Raw genomic sequence first — 22,677 nt, forward strand, 5'->3', positions numbered from 1 at the left:
AATATCTCTCTTGGGAACTATCAGCCAGAGGAGTGGAACGATTGATAAAATATCAGAAAACATACCGCGGTATGTTTATCACTCAAGGACTAGACCACCAGGAGGAGAGGGAACAGGAGGTAGAAGCAGCTGCATGCTTGGTTTTGTGTGAGCTCACCAAGAGCTGTAAGAAAGAGTAGACTGTGACAATATTATTTGTTGTCACATAATGGGAGCGCATGTGTTTTGTGTGACTGCCTACACTGGGCACATTCAGTGTGTGTTGTGTTGGTTGTCTGTAGTCTGTGAAGCTACATGCCTTAATTGCCTGGTTCATTCAGGCATTATAATTTGCTTGGGACGTGAAATGTCCACAGACACTTTCTGCAATCGTAAAATAATTAAAATAAGTTTGCCAAACCTACTTTTGGTAACAGTGTCATTTGCTTTTTTCTCCACTGTTGTGCTACCCCAAGTTTGGAATATATTCATTTTTGGGGTGTGGGGGCATTCCTCCACATGGGAGATGCAGGGGGCCTTGCTCTCCTACAAAAAAATTATTTCCTCAGGATGTTTGCTGAAGGTAGTTTCAGTGAACATTTTTCGATGTTTTTACATTCATTGAAAGTTGACATGAATCTGGTTTGCTTATATTTTAGAAGGAGAGAGACGGAGAGATGTATTGTTGCTTTGCAGGTGGCATTCGAGATGGCCTTATATGTGTCTGCTGCAATGTTGTGGAGAATTTGAATCTGGGTGGTTCTGTCATCCATAGATTTTGAATATAGTTCTAGATGAGGCCTTTACTTCAAACATCTGGCTTGATTTCTGTAAGTCTTCTTAAGTCATCCAATTTGAAAGATAAAAGCTAAAAGAAAAAGCTTATTGTACAAGCCTAAATGCAGACAAAATGGAAACATGTGACCGGATGACAGTGCAGCCAAATACAACTTGTTAAAATAAACAGTTTTGCACAGGGGGAAGAATCCTTGCATATCTGCAGTACCTGTGTAGAATACTTTATCTCCTACTCCCCCTTACTTTATTATTGCTATTGTGAGTTCATTGCATCTCAGAGAAAAAAATGACTGCTAGCAGGCAATGTAAAGCCTGTCTCACTCTTAGATGCAGCAAGATCAATGGACTGTGTCTCAAGAAATGTTGACATGCAATAGATGACTCAAACTGCTATGTTCAAGCAACATTATTTATATATATATATATATATATATATATATATATATATATATATATATATATATATAGTGTGTGTGTGTTTATTTCCCATATTCAAGCAATATTCATATATTCATATGAGCTTGATTAGTCTTTGCAACTGATTGTAAGCCAGTAATAATTGACTTGTCAGTAGGTGTCTGGCAAAAAGCACTGGTGTTTGGAAAAAAGTATGGTGCCAGTTTAGCTGGCGTATTACAGGGCATATAGCCAGAAGTCACTGCAGTGACAGAGATGAAGTCATAAGTCTACTGTTAACGTGAGTATTTACAGATCTGTAGTTCGTGTTAGTTAATGTAAGTTGTAACCAAGTCAGTTAAGAGTGATTGTAGGTGCTGAAAAATGTTTTAAATGTCCGTTACTGTTGTGGTGAGACAAGAGTCAGTTCAGAACTCCGCCTGCAGCATAGGGAGTAAGATCAGAAGCATGAGGCAGTAAACTCAAGAGTATTGTTAGAGAACTGAAGTGTAGGATGTAGTATTCAAACTTAGAGAACCGAAGTATAGGCTGTAATAAATATTCTAATAGCAAATTAGAGGTACTCAAGGTATAGACAAAAAAGGGTGCTTCCTCTGTGAATGATCAAAACATAGTCATTCACAAACAAACTCCAAAATCACAACTGGTCAAGAATACAACTTCCCTAAAACCCACCTGGATGTGGTAAACCAAGTGTTCATTCCCCATAGTAGGGGGTTTGCCATACAACAGTGGAGAAAGGAAAACCTCCGTAGTTCAGCTCACAGTGTACTTGCAAAAACAAGTACACTGAGCATCTACAGTGCAGTGAGGTGACCTATGATTAACTATACATATATCCATATCTTACTGAGTATTTAAAACCTGTCACATGGCCATCGGGCAATTATAGGGAATCTTAAAGGGACAACTGATTGAAAGAGTGGAAGTGAAGGCTGTAAGTGAAGGACAAATGGAGTGCTGGAAGGGATGAGATGAAATACAAAGGGAGAAGGGGAACCAACATTTTGGGGTAAGAGAATACTTATAGTAATGGTCTAGGTTACAGATAACACAGAGAAGTGCAGAATGTCAAATATGGAGAATAACTAGGGCTGGTGGGATGATGAATGGTGAGATGATTTTGTGAAAGTCTGAGGCTTAGAAAAAACAGTAAGAGGAATGAGAGAGAGAAGAAAGGAGGGCATAATTGAAATGGTGTGCATGGGAGAGTAAACAGTCGTTAAGGAGAAGGGTCTACTGTAGGTCCTAAGTTCCTCACTTCTTTCAACACATCTGCTGGTGCACAACATCTTGAAACTATTTCAGTGTGTGCATTGAGCATTGCAGCAATGCTGATCATGGAAACAGTCCTTGCAAGCAATCACACAGCCAAATAAAACATGACCTCAACCTTTTTTGCAGGGGGGCAAGCTCAACTACAGTCCGTCACACCCCCTTACTTTATTATTCCTCTGCTGAGGTTGCTGCAACACTAAGGAAGAGAAGTACTGTAAAACTAGAATAAAATTCTGCTTATCTTTGAGATGCTACAGTCTTATAGAAACAGTACAGAGCCACTGAACAAAAAGGAGCAAGTAAAAATCACTGCAGAGTATACAAAGCAGTCAAACATGGTCAGTAAGCACACTGAAGCTGCAGAGATTGAACTAGTCAAAAATAAAGAAATTGCATATATGTGCAAGTGAAAGAAAACCATGAAACTGTCTTATTTTCTGTAAACTTATGTAAGTTGTCTTAGTGGTATCTAGTAAAGTTATGTCATGCTGACAGTTACTATTTTTATGACGTCTAGTAAATGTTTGAAGTGCTTGTCATTTTGCTAGGCTCTTGACTTATCTCTGGCTTTTGTGTATATATATATATATATATATATATATATATATATATATATATATATATATATATTTATATATATAGGGGTCTAGGACAGTCTACCGAAAGACTGTTTCACCGAAAGTGAAACAGGCTGTCACAGTTTCACGAAAGCACTTTTTAACGAAAAAAGTGCTTTCGTGAAACTTTCGTAAAAGTACAGGGAATCGGGGGGAAGTGGTAGTGGGTGAGATCGGACTACAGTGGGGATAAGGGAATATTCCCTTTTTCCCACTGTAGTCTGATCTCGGAGTGAGAATATAAAAGTAGGGGGGTGTGGGGGTGCAGGGAGCAAACATGGTGTGTGTGTTTTTTTTTTGTTTTTTTTTTTTTGATTGTTTTTGTGTATGTGTGTTTTACCTTCCATTTACTGAAACTGCTTTTTCGGTGAAAGCAGTTTCGGTAAACGGTGTTCGGTAGGGTTGGATTTGGACAGTTGGTCTTTCGATCAACTGTCCTAGATATATATATATATATATATATATATGTGGGTCTGCTTCATAAGATCGACAGACCATTTGACCAATATTCATTTGGTCGACAGCCAGTATTCAGTGCACTTAACAGGGATTTGCCCCCCTCCCCAATGTTATGCGACCCTGGAGTTGATATATATAGTTAGGGGGTGTGGAGGGCACACGTTTAAAACATGAAAATACAACAAAAACTACACATTTTAAATGAAAATAGGTAGGGGGCTTCACCCCCCTCACCCCCATTAGGGGGGGGTAAATCCTTATTAAGTGCCTTGAATACTGGTTGTCATCCAAATGAGCTGTCGACCAAATGAATGTCGATCAAATGGTCTGTCGATCTTATGAAGTAGACCCATATATATATATATATATATATATATATATATATATATATATATATATATATATATATATGTGTGTGTGTGTGTGTGTGTATTGTTTGCACAAAGTAGCTTTTTCCTGCTTTCTTTGTCTTCTGTTTCAACTTGTGGTTACTTTGGCATACTTTATAGGGTGTCTGCATTTTCTTCTTGTGAGGAAAATCTGCTTTAAATAGCTTAGTTTCTTCTGTTGCACAGGTCACTATTCATTGTTTGCAGTGTGTATGACTGTTGATACTTCTTCCAGGGCTTTGGCCACTGGCACTGTCTTAAGGAGGTTATAATCTTGCATGCCTATTGTTTATGTGCCTATGCTTTGTGCCATTTTACTTACATAGTTAACTTTTTTAGGATATTTCAAACTCGATTAAACATTCTCAGAGAAAATTTATGAAAATTGATAAGCCTCCAGTATGTCAAAAACTTTTACAAGAAGGAAAGAAGTACAGATTAAAAAGTGAATGTGAATCAACAGTTGACATCATCCCTCAAGTAAGTAATTGAAAATATATTTTATACATTTTAAATAATGCTATTTTGCAGCAATGTTTGGAAAACTTGGTCTGATAAAATAAACAGATTTTAATTTGTGTAAAGCATATGAAATATTTTGCTTTCGCTGTGGTACAATAAAGCACTGCAGTACAATCTCAGAATGAAAAATAAAGTGACTGAAATAATAAATCTTAGCAATTTAATAGAATCTGTTATTGTTTAGGAAAACTTTGAAAATAATTTCTGTCTTCAGGAGAAGAACAGCATAGGCTGGACTCTCGTTACCATGAGTTATACTCATGGTGTACACCTTACAATAACCATTTCTGATTATCAAAACCAAGCAGCAAGTGGCAAAAATCAAACTTGTAAAAACAAAACACCACAGCCACCGAGCCCAAATAAATCCAAGTCCAAGGGAAGAGCTGACAGTTCGCTAAATGTGAAAAGTTTATTTTATAACGCAAACAGCACCACGTTTTCGTCTTCAACTTTATCAACACAACATGTACTATAAAAAACAATTGTGCTTTATACTTTCCCTGTCCATTACAAATTCAAAGCAACCAATCAGTATCTGCAATCATATTAATTGCTTAAACCTCGTTTTTAAATACATTGTTGTAAAAGTTGAACATAATCTTGAACATTCATTAATTAAATGAATCTGCATAATATAACAACATTTAAAAAGTTTAAAATATGTACATTTCATTTAAATATATTATTAAAAAATAATAAAATCTGCTAAAATAGTGTTTCTAGTTTATACATTGAGTGTAATTCATTTGATAATTCAAGCGCCATCTAGTGGCTTTCTTGGATAACTGAACTTGGTAAAATTTTGTGTTACAACACTTTGAACTGTGTCCTAGACTAAGAATAAATCATATTACCTAGTTGTTTTTTCTGATTCCAAGACAGCCTTGCCATAGTGTTTTAGCTTAAAGATGTGCTGCATCATGGAGGTCTGCCTCTTTTGCCATGCTAAGTACTAATGACACATTCTGAGGAGAGTGACCTATGCTAATTAGCCATGTGCTTACCTTATGTAAGGCATTTGCTCAGCTGCTCATGTTAGTGAACATGGCCAAAACCTCCTTTTCACCCAACATGGCAAAGGTAAGTGCTAGAGAGTTTAGCGGACAGTTAGTGTTGGGGTGCACGCTCACATTTGTGTATGTGTATGTGTGAGCTCGCACATGTGGGCTACATGTGTGAGTGTGTGTCTGTCTGGAATGTTGCAGTAGGGGATTAATTGGGGGTAGGGTAGATTTGTGTATGTGCATGAATTGGGTGAGTATGTCTGTGAGTGCAGAGTTTTGTGTGTGTGTGTGTGTGTGTGCGCACGCATGTGTGCGTGTATGTGTATTCATGAATGTGTGTGTGCTTTAAGTGGGGGAGGCTGTCAAACCTCCACATTTCCTTAAACTAACGTGCAAATCCTGCAATGTTGTTTGGGGGTAGCACTAGACACAAAGGATAAGTCTATACAGAGTGCCTTAAAGGCACCTGAAAAAAGAAAAAAATTAATAAATTTGCAGCACAAAAGATGTAGTGCAGGTGGAACACTAGACACAGTCAATGAAAAAAAGTTGTGGAGCACCAAAGATATGAGGACGGAGTGCTGTGCACGAGGGATAATTCAAATAAAAAAAAGGTTGTGCAGCACCAAAGGCATGGGTCGGAGGGAACATTAGAAACTAGGAATAACAAAAAAAAAAAAAAACTTGTGCAACATGGAAGATGTGGGGTGGGGGATCATTAAACACCAGGAGTAACTCAAAGAAAAAAAGGCTGTGCATCACTTAAGATGTGCAGTGACAACAGAGATAACTCAAACAAAAATGTTGTGCAACACAAAAGACATGGGTCGGGGGAGGACAACACTAGTCACCAGGGATAACTCAAAAACCACAACGTTGTGCAGCATGAAAGCTGTAGGAGGGGGACACTAGACACCAGGGAAAACTCTTTACAGTGTGCCTTAAAGACACTAAAAAGATTCAAACCCTGTACTGTGGCAGTTCACACAGAGGATATTATTCCACTGCATGGAAGGAGTAAGCAAACTGTATTATCATACCTACCACCCTCTGTCCAATCCTCTGGTATCTAAGCCTTGCCTGTCTCACTAGTGCTGTGCTCAAAGATTCTGTCATGCGCCAGTGGGGCTGGCTTAAGCCGTAACAGTCTGTTATAAGCATCTTACAATGCAGATGAAAGGCCATATGTTTCTCAGAAACCATCGCTTCTACTTCTTTAATTATTTTTTTTTATGAATTTCTCTACTCACCATCACATTTCCTTTCACTCATCTTCTGTCTGATCTGTCATCTCCACTCCCTTCCTTATGCTCTGTATTTTACTCTTTCATACAATTTGCAATTAAAGTTTTCAGTTTTTAACACCTGCAAAACAACCAAACCACACAGCTGCTGGGAAATAAAATGATGCTAAGTAATGTAGGTTTGCATGTCCAATTCCCTACCTGAGCCATCAATCTCATTATAATACTGCAGGGTCAGAGGTTGAGTATAATGTAAATGTCTTCTTTAAAATTACATTTGTTTTCCGTTGTGTTTCGAGTTTTGCACACCTATTCCTTTTCACTACCATTTATCAATAGTTGAGTAACATTGACTGCTTTTTCCCACATACCTTTTTATAGTTGTTACTGGTGTCCTTTTTCATGTTTTATCTAGTCTTTTGTTTTTTTGAGTGATGAACAAGGGCCTTGGTATTTACAAAGGGGTTGCTAAGACAGGCAGGGCACCTGAGATCATTAAGTTGTGCAGACAACATGCCAAGATATAGCCTTCAGTACAAAGAAGTGTGGGGTACGCATGCCTGTTGTGCTAAGACCAATATTAACATACAGATGGCACCTTACATCTCGCTTGCATTATGACCCTGTTTGTGTAACACGCTTTGTAGCTTGTATCCTGCTACATAGTGTGTCTTTGGGTTGATATACTTTGTGAGATGTACTGTGACCCTGTCATTGACCATGCATGAGAATTCTCATTGTGGACACAGGTGATCATTTATTGATGCATTTCATAATGTTTACACAAAACCAGGTCATGATACTAAAAGGTGCCTAATATAACCAGCAATCTGATGTTGTCAGTCATCATTTTGTCATTTACATGTGGGTTCGGTTCTGAATATCAGAACTGACTCAGCTGTTACTTACAGCTCGCCAGAACTAAAAAACTGTCGAGCTTAAGTCCTACCCAGAGTGCTCTTCTCCAAATCACCTCAGATCTTGTTTGCCACTTTCCTGTGACAGACCCATCGCCAACTAGCTCTTGAGCTAAGTGTTTTTTTTTCCTTTTATTTCTAAAACTCTGTGTCGGTATAAGATTTTTCTTCTATAGTCTTGATGTTGTTGTAATTTCTCTGTAGCCTACCCTATTCTTGATAGCTCTTACCTTTCCTCTCCACTTTTCCTACCTACCTACCATTGTTGGTAGCTTTCTGTACCTTTGAGTACACTACTCTACCATTGTTGGTAGTCTTTATCTTTACCCCTTTTCTTGTATTTAAAAAAAAAAGTAGCAATCTATGTTCTTCTCTTATACACTTTGTGTATTTTTACCTACCATTGTTGTTAGTCCTTTTCTTTAATCTTTCTACCCTTATTTAAAAAGAAAAAAGAAAAGGTAAAAGTAGTAGCATAACTTCTTTTTAGTTGATATTGTTTTTGCCTTATAGTGTGTGTGTGTGTGTGTGTGTGTGTGTGTGTGTGTGTGTGTGTGTGTGTGTGTCTGTGTGTGTGTGTCTGTGTGTGTGTGTGTGTGTGTGTGTGTGTGTGTGCGTGTGTGCGTGTGTGCGTGTGTGCGTGTGTGTGTGTGTGTGTGTGCGTGATTCCGTGATTCTCTTTGTGTCAGTCATGGCTAATAAAGGCAAAGGCACCACTGGATTTAAGAACTGTCTTGAGTGTGGTCATAAGTTGCCCAACTCTGATGGGCACTCTTTTTGTGTTTACTGCTTGGGCCTAATGCACTTACAGGAAAATTGTTCCATTTGCCATGGTTTCAGTCATGGGGCACTGGCGGAAAAGAAGAATAAATTGTTGTTAAAGGGGATGATAAAATCTGCCTTTGAAAAGACTATCTCTGGTCATGATAATAAAAGTAAAACAGATGTTTCTTCCACTTTTTCAACTTCTTCATTGTCAAAATCTGACAAACCTAGGAAAATAAGTCAGTCGGTGCCAGCTTCTCCTTCAGCTCCAGCAGTCAGAAGACTTAAAGGGAGTCTCTCTTCCAGTGTGGAACCAGTAGCAGTCTTAACGGATACTTTGGTGCTGACCTTGGTACTGAAAGTTTCTCTTCCACCGGTGCCGGAGTTGTCAGCACAGACCTAAGACCAGACTACGGTGCAGATAGTCTTGGTGCCATCTTCCATTTTGGCACTGATGGCTTCAGTGCCAATGGAAAGTAAAGCATACTCTTTTCTTGATCGTTCCTAGGCCAGATATTCTCCATCTGTAGATCCCTTTACTTGTCAATTAATAGCCCCTTTTTGTAGCTACCAAAATCCCCTTCTTCCCAGTCAGTTCGTTCCATCAAGAGTCTAACAGAATCGGATGTGTTGAGATTGGTGGATCAGCTCCTTGCGGCAGGGGGGTTTTCAGGTATGTCCTTGGATGTTCTTCGTGTTTCACTGTTGCATTCATTACATTTGGGTAATCTGCCTGTAGGTTGCCCTCAGTCAGCCTAATTAACAAAGTCTTGGGTCCTGTGTCGGTTGATGTCCCTTTTTCCATGACGTCAGGTCGTCAGGGGTATAAAACATGCAGCCGAAGGAATTACATCAGTCTTTCTTGCCATGCTGTGCCCGAAGCAGAAGCGGTTTGCAAGTGCCGGTCGGCCGACTCCTGAAGTCTTCAACTAAAAGCTAAGTACCCCACTGGGGAAACTTTTTCTTGCTCCTTTCCGATGTCAGTAAAAGTTAATAATTGCATTAATTGTGGAAAGCAAATACCTCATAAAGATTTTCATTCATACTGTATTCCTTGCCTAGGCCCTGACCACGACGTACGTTGCTGTCGGCTTTGTGCTTTATTTAATCAGCGCACTATCTGTCGTCTGTATATTTTTGCCTCTAAATATTTCAGTTCTCGGTTTAATTATCCAGAAATGTTGTCGGTTAGCCATCCGACTATCGGGATTCCGAAAAAACGCAAAGATAAAGACAGAGACAGGCCGCCGAGGTCCAAAACTGCCAATGATGCTTCTCCTAAACCAGTTGTCAGTTCGATGGTACTCAGTGAGGCGCTTTCGCAGCCCCTGATACCCGCTACTTCTGATTCGCAGGCCTCTACTGAGACCCATTTGGAGTTGGGTATGCCACGAGATACTTCAACTATGTAACCCGCAGATGTCTCTACCTTGGATGGATCCGGAGCCGCTGTGCAGGCACCGGCTTCTGAGGGTGTATTCAGGCCTACGGACTTGCATATTAAATCAACGCCTCCTTCATTACTAAGGCCTAAATCTCGATCCATGTCTAAAAGTCCGACGCACAAGCCACATGCTCAGGCTTCTATGCCTCAAAAACAAATGATAAAAATGGCTGAAGATCTAATAACTCTAATTAGGGGTAGCCAACCCCCCCTCTAAGAGGCCTAGGGCTGAGCTTGTTTATGAATCTTCTGATCAGGATTCTGTTTTTTCTGACTCTTCTGATGACCTGGATTTGCCCTTACCTACTTATGAGGATTCTGATGCAGAGGACTCTATTCCCTCTGCTTCCCCTCCTGAGGATTTTTCTCTTGGGGAAACCTTACATACTCTAAGAGAGCATTTTCACTGGGAAAGCCAGGAATTTTCTGATTCAAAAAAGAGGCTTAGGGATTACCTTCTCCTTCCTCAGCATAGGCCTTTTGCTATTCCTCCTGTACTAGACATTGTTGATGATGCTTTCTCGGAATCCAGTTTTGCCCCTGATTCCCTGCCTCCTGCTCCCAGTAAACCTGACAGATACTACAGGGTCCCTGAGTCTCACAAGTTCCTTTTAAAAAATCCTGTTGCAGATCCAGAGACTATTTCACAGGGGCCTAAGGGCATTAAGGCTTCTACTGCTAAAAATCCTACCCCTTCAGATAGAGACTCCAGGGCGCTGGATAGATGGGGTAAAAAGGTTTATACTTCAGCAACCTTGGCAATTAGAGCTTTAAACTGCCAATTTCATATGTTAAAATATCGGCAACATGTTATTGGACTGCTTAAACAGAAAATGATGTTGATTCCTGACTGTGTGGAAATTAAAGACTTACAGGATTTAATGCATTCTGCTGAACAAGTTGGAAAACATACTTTGCAATGTGGTTTTGATTCTTTAGATGCCTCTTGCAGGGCTGCTGTTACTTGGTCTGTGCTTAGAAGGCATACCTGGCTTAAGGAGCAATCTTTGCCTGATCATGTTAAAGCTAAATTGTTGGATGTTCCTTTAAATCAGGACCGCCTGTTTGGCAACAAGGCTGAAGAAGTTCTTAAAAAGATGGATAATAAATCTAAATCTATGCAAACTGTTAAAGATTTTTTACAAGTTCAGTCTCTTAGATTTAGTAGGCACTGGCCTACTAAGAACTGGTCCTTTCCAGCCCCTTCCAGGTCTTCTCAAGCCAAAACCAGACACAGCAAAAACCCCAGGTTTCAGTCCCAGGGGACTCACAGAACTAAGCGGTGGGGGGCCTCCACTTCCAAGTCTGGGAATAACAAGACACCCCATATGGTAAACTGTCTCAATGACTTCCTTTTAAAATTTCCAAGCACTTACTTCTGACTGCCCCTTTGGGGGGAAAGATTGCTCTTCATGCAAAGAACTGTGAACTCCTTACCCAGGACAAATGGGTTTTAAATATAGTGTCCCAGGGATACAGATTTCACTTCCACACGTTGCCAATGCCAAGTGGGTGGCGGGACCTACCCCCAAATCAGTGGGCAGAGGCTCAAAAACAAGTACTTTCTCTTTTAAGCATGGGGGCTATTCAACTGGTACCAGAAGAGGAAAAGGGACAATGTTTCTACTCCAGACTTTTCCTGGTACCCAGAAAAGACAAATCATGGTGTCCAATCCTGGACCTGTCTACTCTAAACACCTTTCTGGAGATTCCAAAATTCAAGATGCTTACTCTTCACCAATTACTTCCTGTGCTAGGCAAAGACGCCTGGTTGGCAACACTAGACTTTTGGATGTGCAGGTATGCTTTTTTATCAGGGAATCTTTCAGAAGATACCTACGCTTCAAAGCAGGCTACACACACTATCAGTTCTCTGCACTACCCTTTGGCTTATCTACTGCGCCCAGGGTATTCACAAAGTGCCTAGCTCTAGTTATTGCATTTTGCAGGCAAAGAAGTATTCAAATATACCGATACATGGATGATTGTCTGATTCAGGCAGAAAGCCAGGACATACTTTTGAATCATCTGGCAGTTGGAAAAAGGGTTCTAACTTGTCTGGGGTACACCATAAACAAAAAGAAATCACAACTGGTACCCTGTCAACAAATTAGATTTCTGGGAGCAAGCTTGAATACAACTTCCCAGATGGCTTACCTCACGCCAGAAAGCAAATTCATATGACAACCTACTTCAAACAAGTGGCCACAAAAACCTTGCTGTCTGCAAGACAAATACTGCAAGCCTTGGGGTTCATGGTCTCCTGCCTTCTTCTAATTCCATATGCAAGACTGCACATGAGGAAACTACAGTGGTATCTAAAAAGCCTATGAAGTCAACATTCTCACAACCTAGAAACAATGATTCCTATCATACCTTGCCTACGCCTAGAGTTCCTTTGGTGGGCAGAGGCTTGCCACGTAAACAATCGACTACCTTTCACACCACCCCCTGCCGCCCAAACCCTACAACAGATGCATCAGACTATGCATGGGGGGCTTACCTGGCAGGGAAGTGCATTCATTGCAAATGGAACCCAGGTCAAATGCACCTCCATATCAATCAAAAAGAAATGTTAGCTGTACAGAATGCTCTGACAGCCTTCAAGGACTACATTCTTCCAAAACAACTAATGGTAAAGACGGACAACACCACGATTATGTGGTACATAAACAAGCAGGTGGGTACACATTCTTACCCCCTCTGCAGACTAGCCATGGCATTGTGGAACACAGCCTTGAGCTACCAAGTGCACCTACAAGCTCAATTCCTGCCAGGAAAATTAAAAACACTGGCAGAAGGACTAAGCAGAAACCTCATGGACCCACACGAGTGGAAACTGGAACCAAGGATTTTCAACATGCTGACAAGCGAATGGGGGAGCCCAGATATAGACCTGTTTGCCTCCCCCCAGAACTACCAATTGGACAAATTTTGCTCAAGGACTCCCCACAAACAAGCCTGGAAAGTGGATGCTCTGTCCTTCAGCTGGAAAAACCTATCAGTCTATGCCTTCCCCCCACTGCCTCTGCTCTCCAAAGTACTACTAAAAGTCAAATAGGACAAACCAAGAATGATTTTGATTGCTCCAGACTGGCCGCTCCAACATTGGTACCCCCTCCTGCGCAGTGTGTCACGGTTATCTCCATGGCACCTGCCTCAGACTCCTTCCCTGCTGTCTCAGCAGGAGAACCAGATTCTGCACCCTCAGCTTCCAACACTGAACCTTGCAGCCTGGCTAATTACTTAAACTCTCCCTTACCATCCCTCAGCAAACCTGTGTTGGATGTCATCTTAGAGGAAAGGAAGCCTAGTACTAGAAACTCTTATGCTGAAAAATGGAAAAGATTCTGTGCCTGGAACCAGTATCAAGGGATGAGCACAGCAGCACCCAATTTACCTCAGATTTTACAATACTTAACAGAGACGCTTCACAAGGGCCTGTCTTTTTTCCTCCATTAAAATCCACGCCTCAGCCATTTCAGCTCATTATAACACAGAACCTCCCCTCTTCTCTCATCCTCTGCTCAAGCAGTACCTCAGAGGAGCCAAAAATTTGAGACCACCCAGGAGAGCTCGAACCCCAGCCTGGGACCTTAACTTTGTATTGGAGAAACTCACTCTACCTCCTTTCGAGCCAAATGCTACTGCAGACTTAAAATTTCTTTCTTGGAAAACAGCTTTCCTTTTAGAAATCACTTCAGCTAGAAGGGTGTCTGAATTACAGGCCCTTATGGCAGTGGATTCTTTCATCATCTTTATTGTGGACAGGGTGTCACTCAGAACCAATCCATCCTTCATGCCCAAGGTGGTATCCAGTGTGGCTCTTAATCAGTCCATTCATTTGCCAACCTTCTTTCCCAATCCACAGAACAAAGGGGAACGAATTCTGCATTCCTTGGATGTGCACAGACAACTTAGATTCTACTTGGATAGGACTAAACCTCAAAGAAAATCTGAACAACTTCTGGTAGCATTTGCTGCAGGGGCAGAGGGGAAGGCTATTTCAAAACAAACCATTTCTAAATGGATAAGCCATTGCATTCATTTCTGCTATAAGCACCATGGAAAACCTATCCCCAGGGGATGAGACCTCACTCCACCAGGGCTGCATCTACTTCTACAGCCTTTCTCAGAGGCATTCCTACCAGGGACATCCTAGAAGTTGCTACCAGGAGTTCTGTACATACTTTCACCAAGCATTATCATTTGCCAGTTTTCTCTAAATACAGAGCTGGCTTTGCCACTGCAGTCCTGCAGGGCCTTATAGCTGGCCCTAATGCTATCTAAACTCCTCCTCCCAACCATAGCTTTGGGAATCTCCCCAAATGTAATGACTGCAACAGTGAAACACGAAGAACATAGTACAGTTGTGTACACTTACCATAAATGTAGATGTTTGAGTGTATTCACTGTTGCAGTCCTGGTTACCCTCCCTCCTGCCCCCTAACTTCTTTTGGCTATACCTCTACTTTCCTTTACTATGCTTAAAAGCCTTTTTGGTGTATTTGCTTTTTTGTTGGAGGTATATCTTTGTGTTTTTATGTTTTATTGCTCCCCATTAGAGGGGCACCTGACATCTAGGGCAAGAAAAACTGATGTAATGGCGTCAGCTGTATGTTTTATACCCCTCACAACCTGACGTCATGGAAGAAGGGACAACAACTGACGCAGGACCCAAGACTTTGTTAATCAGGCCGACTACAAATCAGGCCGACTACAAATGTAATTACTGCAACAGTGAATACACTCGAACATCTACATTTATGGTAAGTGTACACAACTGTACTTTCCAGCTGCTTCCATGGCGTGAAACCTTCCTTCTTCAGCTCCAGCTAGTCTTCCTCCTCTGACCTCCTCTGAGGCCTTGGAGTTCTTGGCTCTGAGTTTCCCGGTGTCGACTGTTTCAGTCCCGGCTAGATCTTTATCTCCGGTACTGATTCCAAACCTGAATTCTTCCACTCTTTCAGATCTGTAGACCTCTTGGGGTCATGGCTACGCTTTCGATTCTGGGGGGGCCAAGACTCAACTCCAATTCTTTTGACGTCATCTCTGTACCTTGAGGCTTCAGCACCCGTTAGCTCAACCCCAACTTTGTCCTCGGGAGCAGTTTCTTTGAAGTGGGGAGGGGCCACAGTTCCGAGGCCGTCTTTCTCGGTCCCATGCTCCTTTCCATCTTTAGGGGGACCAGCTTTCCATGCCATGGAGAGGGCTTTGTCCACCATGGGCAGTCAGTTGGCTCCACCTTTGTTGGAGCAGGTTTCTGGTCCTTTCCCTCGTCTAGAGCTTCAACCAACTCCAACACCTGGACAGTGAGCGCCGAAACTGCAGGAGTCACCTATACAGGTTTGTCCTCTTCTAACACCTCCCTAGATCATCCCACTGAGGGGGGTTCCTCAGAAGAGGAAGTGTAAGAAAAAACACATAGATTCCTCAGAGGAATCCATCACTGAGGACACTGATTATGATGAAGAGGAGTGTTTCCCATGGTCACCCATGGAAGACATCTCCTTTGGAGACATCCTTGAAATCCTTAAGCAGAGGGGGGTCTGGACATCCCAAAAGCCCTCTTCGGAGGAATCATTGCATCTGCAGGCATTCGGCACTCGACCGTCCACCTCTTGGGTGACTCTGCCCAATGACAGTCTCATTAACTTAGTCTCACACCAGGCATAGAAGACTTCTGATACCATTGAACCCATCCCCAAGAGACCAGACAAAATTCTAACCACACCCAACAATCATTGGTTTTGGGCAAAGGGACTGGCGATAGATGCCATGGTGGTAGCTGTGGTGACAAAAAAGGAACTGGCAGGGGGAAGTTCAACTATCCATCCTCCTAAGAGAGAGTCTCAGGTGATGGATAGGTTTGGCAAGCGGGTTTATGCTTCATCAACCTTTCCATTATGGTCTTTGAACTTCATGACACACCTCACCAGATTTCAAAGGGATCTGATTAAAGAGTTGTCAGGTACTTTGGCAGGAGCTGTATCTGACGAAGTACAAGATAAGGTTGCTTCAAAGCTGACCACCCTGGAGTCCATCTCAAATTCGTCCATGAGGGTCATAGTGCATGCAGCCGAAGGGACAGCTAGAGCAGCGGGACCAGGCATAGCCATAAGGAGACATGCTTGGATGTGCTTGTGTGAATTTGCAGAGCCATTCAAGTTTCTTCATTCATCAATCCCACCTTTGACGGATCATCCCTTTTTGGCCCTACAGTTCGATAAACTTTGTCCATGTGTGAAAAGGATGGAAAGACCCTTTTTGCAGTGGGCATATGTTTTTCTTTGCTTAAACAGTCCTATCCTAGGAAACAGAGGAACGAGTAAATGTGGTTCAAAAAATCCCGAGGGCCATTCCAGGACACATGTGGTAATGGCTTCCCCAGGGCAGAGGGGGGAGCTTTAATGGAAGATGTCGTCCACGTGACAGAGGTGGCCACACAAAGTCAGTGTTCCAGGGACACTTTTACTGGTAAACCCTATCAATGCTCCTGAAAGGAGGCTGAATTGTCTTCCTCTGGAGGCAGTTTGGGGCGTCTATCCCTGCACCAACATGTATGGCTTCGGATAACTTCCGATATTTGGGTGCAAAGGATCATAACCAGAGGCTACCCCATACCCTTCTTACAGCCCCTGCATAATTACAAGAACGTTCCACCCAGTCAAAGGAAACCAGCATTATTAAAAATCCAAAAACCGCTAGAATAGAGTCATCCCAAGACGTCCTGCCAGACCAGATAGAATCCAGGATTTACTCAAGATTCTTTTTAGTGCCAAAAAAGACAGGGAACTGGAGACCAATTTTGGATCTAAGTGTTCTGAACAAATCTGTTCGACAGACAAATCTCTGGATGGTCACGGTTCAGTCTATTCTCCGATTTCTAGGGAAAGAAGATCAGATGTGCTCGATAGATTTACAAGATGCATTACCAGATAAAGATGGACAAGTGCTCCAGGAGATTTTTCCAGCTGAGAGCCCGTCATTATCAGTTCAGAGCCCTGCCCTTTGGTCTCACCAGAGCCCCCAGGGTGTTCACCAAGTGCTTAGCAGAAGTAGCTGTTCACTTAAGACTGCAAGGATTCCTTATGTTTCCATACATAAGACGACTGTCTCCTTACTGCTCCCACTAGGCATCTTCAAGAACAAGCAAGAGACTACGTTCTCCAGATCTGCGCCAACCTGAGGATTACAGTAAATTACAAAAAGCCACAGCTGATTCCAACATAAACTTTAGATATCATAAGAGCAGTACAAAATACCAATACTTGCATAGCCTCCCTACCTTACCTAAGATTGTAGAAGATCAAGGACCAAGTGCAAAAAATTATCAGAAGCAAGAGAATAACCGCATGACTAGTCTTACAAGCCTTAGGTTTAATGGCGGCAGCCATATCGTTAGTTCCCCTAGCAAGATTTCACATCAGAATTCTGGAGTGACTTCTAGCATCGCAGTGGTCCATACTGTATCAACTAATGTCAGATCAGATTTTGATTACCAACCATTGCAAGAAAGGTCTAGCTTGGCGGATTCATTCAGAGGAAATTCTCTTTGGACCGTCCTTTTGTCCTGTGTCAACCCCAATCCATAGTGACCATGGACACCCCCAGATGGGGTGGGTGTGCATTATCTGGGCAAGACTGTCCAAGGCACTTGGTCCTCCATGTAGGCCAACATGCATTTCAGTGTTCTGGAGCTGAGGGCAGTGCTTTTAGCATTGCAGGTCTTTCAAACTGCTGTCCCCTTGGGAACAATTGCAATTCAAACAGACAATATATCAGTAGTTTGGTACATCAACAAGCAGGGAGGAACCAAGTCTTACCCCTTTTGTTGAGAAGCTCGTAGAGTTTGGCATTGGGTGATCTCTTCTAACCACTTTCTAATAGCAACACATATTCCGGGGAGTTCCAGTGTGATAGCAGACAAACTGAGCAGATGCATTCATCTGCCTCACAAGTGGTTTCTCAATCTCAAAGTCTCAAAAATATTTTTTTGTCGCTAGGAACAGCCTTGCTGCGACGTATTTGCATTGCCCCTGCACAATAAGTACAGCAGCTAATTCACCCTGGTTTCCCCTCCAATAGAGTCACCGAGAGACACTCTCCTGCAGACTTGGCCCTCTGAACTTCTGTACTCATATCCCCAATTCCACTAATTCCTCAGTTTCTAAAGAAAGTGATCAGGTTGAAGAACAAGGTAATCCTCATTGCTCCCTTCTGGCCTCAAAAGATTTTTTTTCTCTTTTCTTTGGCCTTATCTGATTTAGCGACCCTGGACTCTGGATCCAGATGCAGATCTCCTACACCATCCAGTGGGATTTGTTCACCTGAACCTTCAAAACCTCAAGCTCACAGCTTCTCCAATTCTGCTGATTACCAGGCATAATAAACTTTCTTCCCCAGTTGGTAGGATTCTTTTGGCCTCTCATAAGCCTTCCAACAGAAAACTCTACAATAGTAAATGGAAGAGCTTTTCCTATTGGGCTTGAGATAGTAACATTGACCCCTTCTCTGCTCCAATCGATAATGTCTTAGAATGTTTAGCTTTGCTGTTTGAAGCAGGAGCCTGTTCCTCAACTATCAGGGTTCAAGTATCTCAAATTTTCATAATGGGTTTAAAAATATTCATTCATTTCTCATAAACTTTGCAAAGCATTCTTGAAAGGGACTTTGATGTTAAAACCTCCAGCAAAGCTAGAATTTCCACTGAGTGACCTCCAAAACTGAATGCTCATGACTTGTTTCGTCATTTTAATGAACAATTTCAGGCCAATACAGCCAAACCCCACTAGCTGTGGATATGTATATTTCGGCCTTGTTATATCCTCATTTCAGATCAATACAGCCACACCCCACTAGCTGTGGATATGCATATTTTGGCCTTCGTCATTTTAATGGACAATTTCAGGCCAATACAGCCAAACCCCACTAGCTGTGGATATGCATATTTCGGCCTTAGTCAAAATACAAGTCATGGGCATTCAGAATCGCCAATTAGCTGAAACACCTGATGTTCATAAGGATCATTTGCATATATCCCATGTGCCTCTGATACAAGAGGTTTTGGAGGTCACTCAATGGAGATTCCAGCTTTGCTGGAGTTTTCATTTTGTTTTTACTGATGTTCAAACCTCCGTATAAGGATCTTTTTACATCTAGGGATCTAAACGTAGTGTTATAGACAATAGTGCATTCCCACTTTGAGCCTGCTGCCAACTATGACTTGAAATTCCTATCTTGGAAAACTACATTTTTGGTAGCGATAACTTCTACCAGAAGGATTTTGGAAATTCAAGCTTTGTCTTGCAAACCACCGTATTTGATATTTCACAAAGACAGGGTTTTTTTGAGAATAAACTCTTCTATTTATGTAAAAGTGGTGTCAAAAATGAATAATAATCAGGCAATCAATTAACCAGTATTTTTCCCCAATTTCTGAAACAAAGGTGAATACTGTTTGCATTTATTAGATGTTCATAGACAATTGTACTTCTATCGTTATAGAACAAAAGAGATAAGAAAGTCTGACCAGCTGTTTTTTTTCTTTTTTCAAATACTAGACTAGGCAAGCTGGTCACCTTATCTAGATGGCTTAAAGACTGTATTTCCTTCATTTTCAACAAGAGAAAAGTGGAATTACCGGGGTGTGTTAACGCATACTCTAATACAGCTGTGGCTGCTTCAGCAGGTTTTCATTCTAAAGCTTCCATGGATGATATTTGTCCAGCAGCAACATGGGCTACCCCACATACCTTTATTCCTCATTACAAATTGGATTTGGTCTCTAGGTGAGGAGTGTCATTTGGTTCTGTGATGCTCAGGAATATCCCTCTATAAGTCCTTCCAAGAAATAAGGTAGCTGGGGACTTTGTCCCATATATCAAGGATAAAATTAGCATAAAGAAGTTATGCAACCATAACGTTCCATCAGTGTTGTCCGACTTGAGTTATCCTTGACTCCCCACCCTCCATCCCCCTTCCTTTCAGGCCTTTTGGTGGAACGAATTATGGTCCTGGTCATGCATGTTTTTCATATGTAACACCAGATGTGGTCTCTACAAAGGTATTTATTAGGATTATACCTTCTGTCTTTTTCTATCAGCAGACTCCATCTGCAATAATTTGAAAAGGAGCATTGTGAGTAGGACTTAAGGTCGAGAGCTTTTTGGTTCTCACGAGCTGTAGTAATGGCCGAGTTCTGATGTTCGGAACTGAACCCATATGTCAAGGGTAAATGAAGATGAACAACACAGATGGAACGTTATGGTAAGTACATAACTTATTTTTGTGTTAACTCGGTGCCCACAGCTTCTAGGTAACTTGCTTATGATAATGAATCATAAAGTAATGGATTCATTTAGGTGGTCTTGGATAAGATCATTTTTAATTAACTCTGATTAATTTCACCTGCTACCAGCACTGTGTCTATGTTTCTGAGGCAGTGAACAGATATAACAATGTGTCTATAATCAAGTGAAAGGAAATGGCAGTGACACAGCTGGGTTACACATCCTACATAGGAGTTCCTATCATTGTGGGTATTTTAATGCTGCAGGAACTGTCTACATATCAGCTGTTTCTCTGCTTTGTTATGTCATCATTCTCACTCCAAAAAAATAAAATTTTCTTAGAGGAGCTGAAGTCTTCTGTTTATCAGCTAGGAAATTCCATCTGGGTATAGTCCATTTTCATTAGAACCTCAGCGTGAAAGGCTCTTTAATTACATTTAAACTAAGATAAAAAGTACAAAACTTTTATTACACATATTAAAGACAGCCAATATATGTATATATATATATATATATATATATATATATATATATATATATATATATATATATATACAACACTGCGGAAAGGTCAAAGTAAGATTTGTACTTTGTAATACTTATTTGGGGGAGGGGGGGGGCTCAGTAAAAACAATAGGCTGTAATATGGGATAATAGAGATTTAGACCAGTGAGATAAAGATGAAGTTGGATAAAACAAGTTAAAGAGAAGTTAAGGCAAAGACCATGTATGCAAAGGTCATTTTAATTATGTATTCAACACAGATCTTGAAGAAGAACAGGTGCATATCAAGTGAGAGAGTATTCCTTAGTTGGGAAGCTACTAGAAATAATAAAGTAAAACTTGCCAATTACACAAATGATGGGATCTTTTGAAATAATTAGTTTTTTGATTGTGTATTCCAATCTGGGTTGAATGAGCTACTCAGCAAGACATGTATTTTGGTAGTATAGGACTGAGTGTCCATATTTAAGGAGAAGCTTGTTTAAGAGTTGTGGGAGTACTAGCCAATGCAAAGTCTTCAAGGAGATGCATTAGTTTAATCTGAAAGACTGTCCAGCAACAAATCTATCTATTCTGTTACAAGTCTATGCTAGTGATAGCAACTGAGTGGAATATAAATCCGTTAATAGATGAGCGAGTAAAGAGCACCATGTAGTGTGAGTCTCCAAGCTGCCATAAGTCTAGTATAGTCAGTCATACACTACTTGGAGGGGCATAGGAAACACCAGGTTTTTGCTTGAGTTTTACGGTCAGCTCCTTAAGTTTGATGGATGGGATTAGTTAAGCGATACTTTTTTTTTGCATGTAATAAAAATATTCAGGGGATTTAAGCATACTGATTATAAGGCCAGAGTTTGAGAGTGAACTTTTAATGAAGACTGATGGTAATATCAGATATAGCTTGAGACTGCCTTTGAACTTTTCATGCCATGGTCCTGGCATCCTGTGCGAGAATGCAATTGAGGGTCGAGGCATTGACTTGTTAAATATTCTGTGCTTTTATGCCAGTCATGATCTTCATAGTGCTATCTGCAGTCCTGAGGATGCAGGTTATACAGTTGTCTGTGAGGTACCATTAATTTCAAAGCCACTATGTGCTGAATGACCTGCTGCTGATGTTGGACCCTGGTTGCTGGGTCCTTGAATGTCATACAGTCCCCACTAATCTGCAAGTGGATCTTCCCTTTCTGCAACCGAGTGTATAGCACAACTTCATGACATATGCTTTTCTTATTGGCTCAGGAGCCTACTTAAGCTATTTTGCTGTATGTGTATGGAGTGGTGTCCTTGTTTGAGATGAACTCAGGATCAACCAAAGGGATCTCAGAACAATTTCTGTGATCCTGAAGTCGATGAAGAAATAGCTGCTTTTGGGACTTATTTGTCTTTTCAGTTAGCCTGGCAGCCATTCCATTGAGTTGTGTCTAAGCAAGCTAATGGTTGTGTTGTAGTACCCCTCTGCACGGGAACAGCACTCGGCTGGGAATGAGTCAGGCTCAGCTGGCAATGAGCAGTAGTCAGGGGCACCTTTCTTTTAGCAGTTTACATTCCTGGCAGACTGAATGAGCTGATGGGTACCTTGAGCTGGATCTTAAGTCTTTTCTTAGGGGCTCCAGATTCCGAAGCTGTTCCCCTTCAGTGTCTTTCAGCAGTGGGCCATTCCACATATCTTCCTCTGTGTCACTCAGGAGAAAATGGTGCCCCATCTTCTTCTGTTCAGTTCATTGAGGCAAGGAGAAGTTGCAGTAGATTAATTTTTCCTCATGTGTTGTAAGTACACATTCCTGCTATCTGCTGATTTTACAGTTCATCGCAAAGTTCATGTAAAAGTACCTTGTCTTCTCCCCTTTTATGACCAGGGTCTATATTAGGTCGCTGAAATATCATTTCGGCAAACACCTCTCCGCTGATTCGCTGAATTTACTAAGGGCAACCAAATAATTGCCCGAAGTACAATGGCCAACTACAGAACTTTGCCCTTTTCTCCACTGTAGTGTGATCTTAGAGTTAGTATATATAGTTGGGGGGAGGTGAAGGGCCCCACA

At 41.4% G+C, this 22,677-nt stretch overlaps 1 protein-coding gene across 2 annotated transcripts in view; it reads left to right on the forward strand.

Moving 5' to 3' along the window:
* LOC122801015 (NACHT, LRR and PYD domains-containing protein 1a-like) overlaps positions 1-22,677 on the forward strand; it is a 1,015,111-nt gene that overhangs the window by 733,996 nt on the left and 258,438 nt on the right. For both annotated transcript variants that reach the window (XM_044070467.1, XM_044070468.1), the window contains one exon: positions 4,277-4,417. In XM_044070467.1, the coding sequence (XP_043926402.1) occupies positions 4,277-4,417 (141 nt within the window). The remainder of the gene's footprint in view (positions 1-4,276; positions 4,418-22,677) is intronic.

Source organism: Protopterus annectens, chromosome 4.part1 (assembly GCF_019279795.1).
Source record: "Protopterus annectens isolate FY-2018-M chromosome 4.part1, PAN1.0, whole genome shotgun sequence".
NCBI lineage: Eukaryota > Metazoa > Chordata > Ceratodontiformes > Protopteridae > Protopterus > Protopterus annectens.